At 43.1% G+C, this 12931-nt stretch overlaps 2 protein-coding genes across 2 annotated transcripts; one reads left to right on the top strand and one right to left on the bottom strand.

Moving 5' to 3' along the window:
- Positions 1-1514: 1514 nt before the first annotated feature.
- Positions 1515-8204, bottom strand: LOC100193224 (uncharacterized). Its single transcript, NM_001138375.2, has 9 exons — positions 7999-8204; positions 6978-7163; positions 6727-6781; positions 6216-6314; positions 5743-5846; positions 4210-4299; positions 3771-3913; positions 2637-2721; positions 1515-2067 (listed from the first exon to the last, which is right to left on the bottom strand). The coding sequence occupies exons 1-9, from the start codon at positions 8181-8183 to the stop codon at positions 1695-1697; spliced, it is 1320 nt and encodes a 439-aa protein (NP_001131847.2). The 5' UTR covers positions 8184-8204; the 3' UTR covers positions 1515-1694.
- Positions 8205-8522: 318 nt separating this feature from the next.
- On the top strand, positions 8523-10056 carry LOC100193536 (uncharacterized). The gene is made up of 4 exons (NM_001138647.1): positions 8523-8677; positions 8766-8830; positions 8993-9530; positions 9614-10056. The coding sequence occupies exons 3-4, from the start codon at positions 9334-9336 to the stop codon at positions 9864-9866; spliced, it is 450 nt and encodes a 149-aa protein (NP_001132119.1). The 5' UTR covers positions 8523-8677; positions 8766-8830; positions 8993-9333; the 3' UTR covers positions 9867-10056.
- The last annotated feature ends 2875 nt before the right edge of the window (positions 10057-12931 follow it).

Below are 12931 nucleotides of genomic sequence, written 5' to 3'. Positions count from 1 at the left end.
TTGGGAGAATGTAATTAGGATGTGAGACATTTTTGACTTGATGTAGGACCTTTGAACCCCAACATGCTGCACTCTTCTTTGGGCTTCTTTTTTCTGCTTTTTGTTGCTTGGTTCGAAGCTCGGTCCTCCCATGATTGAAAGGATAAGCTTCTTCGAGCTTGATGGCGAAATGTTGAAGCTTGTCATGTTCTTCATCAAGGTCGTGAGTTCACCGGAGGTGGGTGCCAATGTTGGTCACTTATTTTTTATTCCTTCGAGAGAACAAAAACAAGGCAACATGATTAAATTAAGCTTCATCTTCACCCTTCATTATGTCTGTCTCAAGGGGAAAGATAGAATGAAGGATGAAGATATTAAGAGCCAACAGAAAATTCAACCTTATTGAACGATGATTTTTTTTCTTTTTTTATTTAACGAAGGGTTAAAAATATACCTTTGGCTCCTTGAAGTTACAATGCGAAGATAAGAAAAATATAACTTCAACTTTTTAGGCAGAGCGGAATAATTTCCTCCGACTAAAAAGTGTCTAATATATGACACTGATTCTCTATTTATAGGCACGAAGTACAGATTCGGCAAAATTACACTTATGTTCTTAAGCATATACATTTGCACTAGCAAGCAAGCTAAGGGTAATGTTGTTTTCTTCTGTGGTATTCTTGCTAAAAAAATCATGAGGGCTCTACTTTATTCCTGGTAGCCTCTTCGTCATATGAACACGTTAATAATCTCCTGGCTTCGTCTTCTCGTCTTTGGGTACATACACGCTCTTTTCATCAGAAGGTGCCCTTCAGCGTTCTGACTTATTAATCCTAAAACAATCTGACTTGTTAATCCTGAAACAATCTACCAATAATTGATGAGATTATATTTTGAGGACCTTCGGTTAAAAAGGACCCCCAAGATGTTTGATAATCCATATCATTATTTTGCTTAAGTCCAAATCTACTTAGCACCTTATTACACTACATAAAAGTACAACAAAAATCACCGTTAGTCCAAATAGTTATCTTAATAATCAAACACTAAAACCAAACTATAAATAGCTAGTCTTTTTTTAACCGTAGTAAGTAGTATGTCTTCACTTTGATCTAAACACTGTGATCTAATAAGTATATCTCACTGAGGGACGAGAAATTAATTTCCTACCCATGTCCAAAGTCGATCCGTTTTAATCTCGAAGAAAATAAAATGAAATATGCCTCTTCCGTGCAGCACATTCAAAAAAAATCACAACTTTTACATTTATATATAAGCTCAAATACAATTACAATCTATACAAAAAAATTTAATTGATGAGTCTACGACTTCATAGTTTTATCACTTCTTTCTTTTGAAGCAATCCTGTTGCCGACAATGTTTGGATACATTCAGGTTCAAACTACAACGGTTTGAATGTGTTGATAAGGTTAAGTTCAGCTTTCATCCACGCATTAGCTTACCAGGCATCTCTACCGTAAGCTGAGTACAGACTTTTTTTCATATAGCGATCTATTGTAAAAAAAAAAGAACCGAGCACAAACATTTTTTTAATTGCTAATAGTATCCTAAAGAGGACTACAAGTGTACAAATGAACTATGTTTCAGGCTATTATTACAAGCGCAGGTGACACACCACGGTACCACGCCATCTTATTCAGTAGACTACAGTACAGGTTACACCAGATAACTAGATTACCATCATCTCGCCCTTTTTACGAACTTTTCATGCGAAACTTCCAAACCCTAATGTAGTTTTCACCATGCGTGGTCACAATCTTCTTCATCCCAACCGATAGGCTGGTAATCTGAGGGCGCAAACGCCTCGGGATACCGTCCAACTGTGCATCAGGGTCAATCCTTCGAACACGTTTCTTCTCTATTTGCTGCCGGGATCTAGATGTGGCTTCTGCTGGGAGATCTGCGTCAACGACAAGACTGCGAATGATGTCACCAGTCCTTTGGCATATAACGCGGAGCACGCCGTCAATGCCTCCAACTGCCAGCGTTGCCGTGTCACCGGGCAAATGACGTGTGCTGTAGATGACATTTGGGCTGACTCTTTTTTCCCAGAGAGGCCTCAAAGTCCTGAGTAAGAACAATTGGGAATTAAAGCACAGCTACGATGAAATCACATTTTTGTTTTGTTTCAATCTGGCACTGGCAGTTCAGCACAGGGATGTGTCGCAAACATTCTTGTTGGCAGCATTTGAACTCTAAAAATAACTTTTTCCTAAACATTTGTTAGACTGATAAGGAAAGGCAAACCACCATTAAGAATCAGCAACTTGCTAACATGAATGGTTGTCCAATAGAAGTTCACATACAAATGGTAGTTAGATAATGGAATAACTCTAGATGCAAAACATATATGACCTCTTGTGCTACTTAAAGGTATTATCAGTCACAGGGAATTAAATCCTCTTCTATCAAAAGCTGCAACAACAATGTAATCCACAATTACTGGCAACTGTTCATCCATTTAAGCAAATTTCAGAGTGAGAGGGAACTGTAACTTGATTGGATAAACAGATATGTAATTCCTTCCTTTTGAGATGACAACAGAAACAATGCTGAAATGTCCATGATTGATTGATATTTGATACAGCCTTATATATTAGCAAACTAACAACCTGTGTAGTATCATTGATACTAACCTTAAGTCCCAGCAATGTGCATAACCAGCTGACGAACCAGCAAATATCATGTGTGAATTTGTGCAGGAAGATAAGGATCTTATTGCTGAAATAATCAAGAAAACCAAAGCTTAGTTTTGACTTTTGAACTCACAACATTATGTTAGCACGGATTTTGATTAATTACACTTCAAACAATGAGTAATAACTACCTGTCACTAAAATGTCAAAACAGTTTGATCTATTAAACCAAGATTAGGCGATCCATATTTTTACAGTCAATTTTAAATTTAATAATATGTGAATAAATTGCTGGAATATGCATATATACAATATAACTACTTATCATATGAAAGAACATCTATATTGGCGCACATCAGTTCTTGCAATAAAAATTATCATTTCTGCTTCTTCGATTTGACATTCAGGACACCAGCGATGTTGAATAGGAAAGCCAATAGCAAAATGGTATTATGTTAACTGTTAAGCTTTGTGAAAGGGCCCCTAACTGGGTTGGTTAGGTGGTATGAGTAACACTCCTGAGGTCCTTAGTTCGACTCCCCGTAGGAGCAAATTTTAAGCTAGAGTTAAAAAAACTCCTCGTATGTCCCAGGCCAAAGCATAGATCTAATAAGGTCCAACTCCAGTCGCGGTCATTCTCAGTTCTCACATGGGCTTACGGTGCCGTTATGTTTGAGTGGGGTAGGGTTCAGGGGTTTCTCGTCCTGTGTGAGAAAGTCTTCTCTTAATACAATACCCGAAAGCTGTCTTACCACTCGCAGGTCGAGTTTTTTTAATTGTTAAGGTTTTGAATGATATCTTTGACATCTAGCCATGTCTCTTTTACCTCTTAACAAATTACACATTGTGATAAAAATTTTGAAGTTCTAAACACGGCCACAATGAGAAAACTTCTGCTGTTATATTGAAATGAAAGAAGTAAATGGACAAGGTAATAAGACAGAAGAATCATAGCAATTTGTTTTAAGTTAGAAAGTATCAGCTACAGGATCAGTGCGAGCTAGAAGGAACACCTTAAATAGTTCCGTTACAAAAGTTACATATTATTTGGCTGTGGAACATTCTAGCTGTTAGTCATTGCTCATCTTTAGGAATCATAAACACATGAACATGCTTACACAGTCGAATGCTTACCCAATGGTCCATGATCTGATTTTAGAACACCTAACTTCTGCCCTGAGGTTTGATCTGCAATAGCTACATTTCCAAAAGTTGATCCACCAACAATCAGCTGGTCATCCGTTATCATCAAACATGTCACAGGAGAGGAGTGAAGCCTGTAGTACAAATATTAAACGGCATCAATTCCACATCACAGTAACTTACAAATCAGAACTATACATAACATCAACATACAAAATTTCCGTCTGATAATTTCTTTCTTCACTACTCTTACAACAGTTATTTTATTCAACTTTAATGGTGTGCCAAATAAAGTTTGCACACGTTTCTAAATTACCCAAATCTACATATTTTCAGTAATTCCAAAGATAACTCTAACTCCCGCTGAATGAACTGAAGCCTGTTCTCAAGGAACATAAATTGCAAACAGTCTAAAAGGAATAATACTTACCGATAAATACGTGAGCAACTCCTGCTGTACATATCATATACAAAGGCTCGACCATCCTCACAACCAATTACAACCTCCGGATCAGCAAAACTACACCAGGAAATGACATTACATACATAACTCCCAACTAAAACAGAAAAACATCATTTTCTAGACTAATCAAATAAAGATGGGGTTTGCACAAGCTTATGCATGACTCCTCCAGTGCAACTGCATACTTTCAAACATAACTTCAAATAATTGGTAATGATGGACCAAGCAAGCCTTTGAGCAGCCGTTAGGGCAACGTCCTAATGGACGCCACCCGCTCCAATGCTCCATGCTGCCGTCGCCACACCGGTGCCGGCAGCCACCTTTTCTATTGAGCTGAAAACCCTAACCCTAATCAGGGTTGGGTGCTGCATTTATAATAGTGCTGTTGGGCCTAAGCCCATTACAAGGAATACACTCCCCCACCCCCCCCCCCCCCCCCCCCCCCCCCGCAGTCGAAACTCTAGTCACGTGAAATGTTGAGACTGTACCAAAACTCCTCAAACACCGACGTAGGGAGGCCCTTGGTGTGACCGGATCCCAAGCAGGAAGACATGTGCCCACCGGTGAAGGGGAGGTTACTGCGCAACTGTCGTCGCCTCCGCAGGCCACGATCTTGCTTCCACAGTCGTCTAGCTAAGGACAATGACAACTCCGCCACACGCCGCCTCAAGAGCTTCACTAGGCGAGTGTTGAGCACGACTCTCCGCTAATTCATCAGGCAGGAAGACATGTGCCCACCGGTGAAGGGGAGGTTACTGCGCGACTGTCGTCGCCTCCGTAGACCACGATCTTGCTTCCACAGTCGTCTAGCTAAGGACAATGACAACTCTGCCACACGCCGCCTCAAGAGCTTCACTAGGCGAGTGCTGAGCGCGACTCTCCGCTAATTCATCAGGCAGGAAGACATGTGCCCACCGGTGAAGGGGAGGTTACTGCGCGACTGTCGTCGCCTCCGTAGACCACGATCTTGCTTCCACAGTCGTCTAGTTAAGGACAATGACAACTCCGCCTCAAGAGCTTCACTAGGCGAGGGCTGAGCGCGACTCTCCGCTAATTCATCAGCCCCCCCCCCCCCCCCAATGCGAAGAAAGCGGCTAGCAACTCAAAGCCTCTCGAATACCTGCTTCCAAGCAAGGCGAGGTCCTTGTTATGCAGCATATGGACCTTGCCATGGGTCTATCAATCCCAAGCGTGTCAGGACTAAAGGCCTACGAGTGGCTCTTCAACACTAAGCTAATTGTTTCCAACATCGAAGCATTGGACGCGCCCTTTACGGATATCAGGTGCAGGCAGCAGCGGAGGCACAAGGCCACCTCTTAGGTTCCATCGTTGTGCATATCTTAGTTGCATACCATTTCTGTAATACTGGAACTTCTTTTCGTATGCTAGGATGGTCTAACCTCCGGCTGCCTTCCTATTGATCTCCTATAGGCTTGGAAGTGTGTTGTTTGTATGGTTCAGCTCTTCTACCTTAACTAATAATAAAAACAGAATCCACACCTCATGCATAACCCATGATTGAATGAGGCTCCACCAGATTGAAATATGCTTCTTGGTTCACTGCGTCTCCATATGCAAATCTGGGAGCTGGTCAAACCTACAATCTTCACAGAGCATTCAAATCAAATTTCTAGTAGGTAAATAAGAAGTTAGCACTTTGTTAGAAAAGACAAGCCATGGCTAAAAAATTTAAAACAAAGCTATTTCAACAAAAACATCATGGTTCAGTACTTCTTCCATTAATAAAATACAATAGTCTGGATGGTATGAATATGATACAACAAATGGAAATACAAACTGAACCAGTTTACGTGTTATACACTTATACTATCGGCTTTAAGTAAGAATAGATAAAGATTGTGACATATAAAAAGGTGATACACAGGTAATGTTGGGTCTTGCAGTCAAACATGAAGACCTCAGCAAGTGATACCCAAATAACAGAAACTGAATGCTGCACTAACAGTGATCACCTTATTTTCATCAAAATCAAAGTCGACTAATGTTTTAGAATTTGGCACATTGTACTCATTCATGAATTTGCAGCTTTCAGCAGACCAAAGGCAGAGAATCTGGAAAAAATAATGTATATTGTTAAAACTACGAGCTGGATGAGCAATAGATTAAGGAGAGAGAAAAGAAATATGAATACTAAAACATTTGAAGTCATAATCAATTATCCAAAACTTTGATTCATCAATAGGGCAAGCCAACTATGCCATCAACAATAGTGTAATCATGTTATATGCCATTATGGTATTGTTCGATAGAGCCATATTTTATACCATTACTTCAAAAAAAAATTGCTAGGCGTCCTACAAGTAGACATTTCCCAAATATAGACGGGTTGTTGCAATATCTGCACTGTATAGCTTAATGATATTAGTAATACAATAACTATAGTTTACTTACCATAACTCCAAATCAAATTTTATATTCATGTTGATGAAACATATTAAGAACATTATATGATGCAGCACCCACCTTATCTCCAACTCCAGTTAAAATTAAACCACTCTTCATACGGCACAAGGTAGCCCTGAAATAAAAAATGTGAAAACAAAAGGACATAAATATGATATTGAGCCACTACTAATATGATGTACACTAGATCGAAAATATAGTATGATTTGTCAAAGTAGAGAAGAGAATATAAAGATATGATGTTTGACGACCTAATGAATGGGACCCTCAGTCATCATACACAATATATGAGGTATAACTCGAGTGCTTACCTCATTGGGTGCCCAATCCACTGAAAAGCTTCAGCAGGTCCTCTAGAGAAAGCAGATGCATGCTCATCCATGGCAAGCATCTCAAAGTAACTTTTTACTGAAATATTAGAGCTTGAACCTCTTGCTGGTGGGTTCCTTTTGTAATACATATCCCTCATGAGATGAGCTGTTTCAATTATCCTATTCCTATGAGCCAAGAAAAAAACATACTGCAAATGTTAATCAACACAGATACAGATACATAGCGTCAAGAGTTTTGAGAACTCACCGAACAACGGAAACAGGAGAAATGCATGAAACAGAAAAGGTCAAACAAAAAACATGGTCTAATACTCTATCGCAAGAATTTATGGTACAAAAATTGGTATCCAGAACCTGAAATAACATTGACTTAAAAGAGTTGTAAACTATGCACACACAACCTTATTACTCCTAATATGTAACACAAGTTAGCCTCATCAAGATATCATGGTTCAGATCAAATAAACGGTGAGACCAAAATGCATCAAGGAGAGCCACAAGTTTATGGCTACACCTACTCCATCTGCAATCCAGTGATTCAAAATCACTCGCAGGTGCATGATCTACTTTATAGCTCAAAGAGACCCAATCTAATGGTTAAGGTGTTCTCTTGCAGCAAATACGGTGCATCATAGTAGAACATAAAACACAGACAGAAAATAGTCCAGCATGGTGAGTAACAAATAATTCCACTAAAATACCAAATCTCGTCCAGCTTGCTGATGAAATTGGTACCTACCATCAAAATTAGTCATTTTTCCGTCTGCAAAGAAGACGGAACTGGAGTAGAACAGAAACACCGAATGAGTTCACTAACAACAGGCACAGATTTACTATAGTAAAAATCATGGATAAACTAACTGCTAAGATTAGGCACGGAACGAAAGTTATCGCATAACGAAGGGACCGGCTGATTTTAGCAACCAGCAGGACAACTGAATGGAAGGGAAAGGGGGGGGGGGGTGGGGGGGGGGGGGGGACCGGTGGAGGAGAAAGTGACCATGAGCCGCAGACGGCGGAGCAGCGGGCGAGGTCGAAGTGGTCGTCCAGCCGGGAGAAGACGGACCGGAGGATGTCGTCGTTCAGCGACTGCGCCGTAGACCCGAAGCCAGTAGCCACGCCGACGCCTCTGCGGCGCTTGGGGACCGGGCTCCCCCTCCGGACCCGACTGCCGCTCGCCTCCATTGCTGGTGCATTGCGCTCTCGGGCCGGTTCGAGACCTGACCAGACAGGACAGTGTTTTATATTGGCCCCTGCTGAAATGAGAAATTTCAGAATTTGGGTCCCAATTCGGGCGCCTTTCAGAATTGGGAGAATTGGCTGTGTACCATTAGAAGAACATATGTTTGGCAATGTACCATTAAAAGATTTCTTCTTTGTTTTGTACCACTGAAAGATTACAACGTTCAAGGTTTATAGCATTCTGTCACCTTCGTTAGGGAATACTAACGGTTTTATTTTTCTTTGCCTAAAAATGAGTTATGAAATGGCTCTTTTGCCTCTTGCCTTAGTAAACTAGTAAGCCTGCTCGTTCTCAACCTCACGTACGCTCCCAGCCCAGGAGTCCGCTCCTCCCAGGCACAAGCAAAGCAGCCGCTCGTGGAGCTTCCCGGTGACCCTCCCGACAGTGTGCTCTCTGCTAGTGGCTCCAGCTCCTTCACCCTCTCCTTCACTCCATGGTGAGCACCCCTCTCATCTCCCCTCCCTTTCCTCTCCCATACTGTAAGTTCATATTCTAACCCTAATTTTTGGGGAATTTTTTTGTAGTGCTCATTAATCTGAAATTGGTTGGGGATTTGAGCTGGGATGGATCCTGCTTGTGTTTCAGAAGGGTAATCTCCTCTCGCATTCTAAAAATTGTTCTAATTTTTTTTTGGTATTTTCATGTACGAGTACAAGCTTATGGTTGTCTGAAGTGAATTAATGGGATCTATCTTGTTGATTGGTCCTTAAAAATTTTTATTTGTTCCGTTTGTGTTCGGTCTCTATTTCAGGGATAATTCAAAGAACCTGCATAAAATAGATGTTACCGTCAACTCTTATTTCGCCGTTCTTGATGGTAAAAAGGTGTACAATCGGGGCAGAACAATAAATTTGGTTGTGAATCCAGAACACTATACACTTATTGATTTAGAGAAAGATGTGGATTCATATTTCAAATGGGGTAGCTGCCAAAAGCCAATTTTCTGGGTTGTTGAAAAGGGTGACAAATGGCAATGTAAGTTGACTTCAGATGCTCAGCTTAGTGACCTGGTAAGTTCATTCGATCTGGTGAAGTTATTTATGACAATGGGAAGATGTAAGGAGGGAGAGGAGACGCTGCATGTTGTGACCGATGTCCATATTAAAAAGGCCTGCTGGGAGACCAAGGAAGCAGAGAATTAAGGCTAGTGGAGAGCCAGGAAAAAGAGGTCCATATCAATGTAAAAGGTGCTTCAAGTTTGGACATATAGAGAAGGGATGCAATGCAACTCAAGCTGAACTAGAGCAGGAGCTTCCACCATCTCGTCCAAAAAAACAAAAAAAGCAAAGGTCGGTAATATATTGTAATATGCTAGTATTCCATGCCTCGTGATGCAATCTGCTCCTTTACTGATCCTATTTATGTCTTGTAGCAAAACCAAATCCGAAGCTTATGAAAACTCCACAAAAGGTGCTGAGCCATCAAACATTGATGTTGATCCAAAACTAACTTCAAGCCCAGGTGTTACGACAAGAAGGATGGTGTCCCTCTCTCCGGCAAGAGCAAGTCCATGTGTTACCACAAGGAGGATGGCGTCCCTGTTTCCAACCAGTCCGGGTGTGACAACAAGAAGGATGGCATTTATCTCACCTGGAGGAATCAACCGCAGGCTTATCATTGATTAGTTGTATTAGTGCAATGTTAGCATGTACTGTAACTTAGTTTATGACATGCTCCATGGCTAGCTTTTGGGCATTTGTCTAGTTACCATGTGAACTAGGGTCTCTGTGAACTATGAACAGCTTGTAGTCTTATGCCAAGTCGTTATGCACGGACAAAATTAGTATTATATCATATTTTAATGTGTTTATGGCCTCTTTGATCTGTTATATTCTACGTTGGAAGGTGCAAGGGCATTTGTGTCCTATTTAACTGTGACTTAACGGATGTGGTGAGCCTCAAAAGAATGCAATCTTTTAATGGTATACAACAAAGAAGGGATCTTTTAATGGTACATTGCCAAACATGTGTTCTTTTAATGGTACACAGCCAATTCTCCCTTCAGAATTTGGGACTCAGCTCGCGCACCTCTCAGCCTCTCACATTTCAGGACTGAGACATGTGAATTCTTCATTTCATATGTTTTTTCACCTCTTTTTCTCATTTACAATTATTTTCTTTTCTTTTACACATGTAGGCTTTGTCAAGTGACTGTTCTGCCCATGGCCATTGTTCAGCTTCTCCACATCAAATTATAGCCTGAACAGATCGAGCAGCCACCGGTGTCGGTCGTCATGGCCTCCACGCCGCTGGCTCTCTTCCTCCTCGAGTCTTCTAAAGCTTGGCTCTTTTCCTCCTCACCTCTTCTCAAGCTCGTCTATCGCCTCTCCCCTGCCGGAGGAGATGCCCGGCGGCGCCGGGGACGAGTTCGCCAGCCTAGCACGCGGCAGCGCCCTGCACTCACCCCTTCTAAATGAGCTCGGCCAGCTGCAGGAGCAGTTCGCTTCCCTCAAAGATGGCGCGGGGGCACCAGCTATCCTGCCCTGTTCGACGGTCCAAGTGTTGGATCTCCGGCGGCTGTGTCTATGGCACTGATGACGAGACAACAATGGCGCAACGGGTAACAAAAGGATTGCAGGTGGGGAGAGGAAGAGGAAGGCGGTGGCGTGAAGGCGCTAGGTACTTGGAGCGTAGCAGGATGTTCTAGTACTGCTCCATGGAGGCGTCGAGGTCCATCTTGGCGCTAGCGTCGTCGGGGAGCCCGCCGTCGCGTACTAACCTGGAGGCGCTAACGTTCTTGCAGTAGCCGCAGGTGTAGCAGAGGCACGTCTTCTGGCCAGCGCCGCCAACGTAGAGCTCACAGCCCGACGAGCTCTAGTTGTAGCCCAAACCACCGCAGTTGGCGCAGGTGCCTCCTCAAAGGGAAATGGACCTAATCATTTCCTATAATCAATTTTGGTGGTTGACGTCCATCACAGGTGTATAAGGTTCAACACAAACCAAGAAAGAATTCAAGTTGGGGACTTAACAATATTTGGAGCAAGACATGAGAGTGTGCTGTCAAGTGGCGCACCAGACAGTGTCCGGTGCACCAGGCCGAGCACCAAGCGAATCAGCCACTCTCGGGTTTCTGTGTGGCGCGCTCTGCTATAATTCACCGGACTATTCGGTCTGCACCGGACATGTCCGGTGAGCCAACGGAGCAATGGTAACATGGCGCCAACGGTCGACTGCCACAGTGAACAGTGTGCAACAGAAGTCAGAGCAGAGAAGTCAGAGCATGTCCGGTGTCGCACCGGACTGTCCAGTGCAACTACAGGACAAACAACTTCAACGGTCGACTGCTCCAAACCCCAACGGGTGTGCTGATGTGGCGCGTACCGAACAGTGAATAGTACTTGTCTGGTGCGCCACCGGACTGTCCGATGTGCCCATCGCCAGCAAAAACAGTCAACGACTAGGAAGTGGTTGGAGGCTATAAATACCCCCCAACCACCTGAGAGCACCTAGAGGGGGTGAATAGGTGATCCTGTAAAAACTTAAAACTTAAAGCCACAAAACTTGATTAAGTGTTAGTACAATGAAGTCAAGTGGCTAAGGACCGAGCTCTTGTGAAACACAATAGTCACAGTGAGAACAAACACAAGAGACACGATGGTTTATCCCGTGGTTCGGCCAAGTACAACACTTGCCTACTCCACGTTGTGGCGTCCCAATGGACGAGGGTTGCACTCAGCCCCTTTCAAGTGATCCAAAGATCCACTGGAATACCATGGTGTTTTTCTTTCTTTCACTATATCCCGTTTGCGAGGAATCTTCACAACTTGGAGCCTCTTGCCCTTACAAATGATGATCACAAAGAAGCACGGATGTAAGGGAGGGAAAAGAAACACACACAAGTCTCAAAAGCAACAGCACAAACACGCACACTAGTCACAACTTGAGCTCTACGTTCACACACGGAGTTCTCAACTCAAGAGGAGCTCAAATTGCTATCACAAAGAATCAAATGCGCTAGAATGAAATCTTGGTGCTTAGAGATGATCAAAGAATGCTTGTGTATCTCCTCCATGCGCCTAGGGGTCCCTTTTATAGCCCCAAGGCAGCTAGGAGCCGTTGGAGGCAATCAAGGAAGGCAATTCTTGCCTTCTGTCGGGTGGCGCACCGGACAGTCCGATGTGCCACCGGACAGACACTGTTCAGTGTCCGGTGCAGATTGCTTTTCAAAATTGGCGCAGCCGACCGTTGAAGATTTGGAGCCGTTGGCGCACCGGACACTGTTCGGTGCGCACCGGACAGTCCGGTGCCCCATTCAGACCGTTGGCTCGGCCACGCGTCACGCGCGGATTGCGCGGCCGACCGTTGGTTCACCAGACAGTCCGGTGAATTTTAGTCGTACGCCGCCGACGAATTCCCGAGAGCGGCCAGTTGACCAGACTCCAGCCTGGCGCACCGGACACTGTCTGGTGCACCACCGGATAGTCCGGTGCACCCAGACTGCGCAGAGTCTTGGCTGCTCTAGCCAAGTCTTTTTCTTTTTGTGTTTTCTCTGATTCTAGCACTTAGACAAATATGTTAGTACACAAAAACCAATGTACTAAGTCTAGAATCATACCTTTGTGTTGATTTTCACTTCATCCACCATTTGGCACTTATTAATACTTAAGGCATTTGTGTTGGACACTTAATCACCAAAATCCTTAGAAATGGCCCAAGGGCACATTTCCCTTTCAATCTCCCCCTTTTTGGT

This window comes from Zea mays, chromosome 2 (genome assembly GCF_902167145.1).
Source record: "Zea mays cultivar B73 chromosome 2, Zm-B73-REFERENCE-NAM-5.0, whole genome shotgun sequence".
In the NCBI taxonomy this organism is placed as follows: Eukaryota; Viridiplantae; Streptophyta; class Magnoliopsida; order Poales; family Poaceae; genus Zea; species Zea mays.
This window is presented reverse-complemented; position numbering and strand designations above follow the sequence as displayed.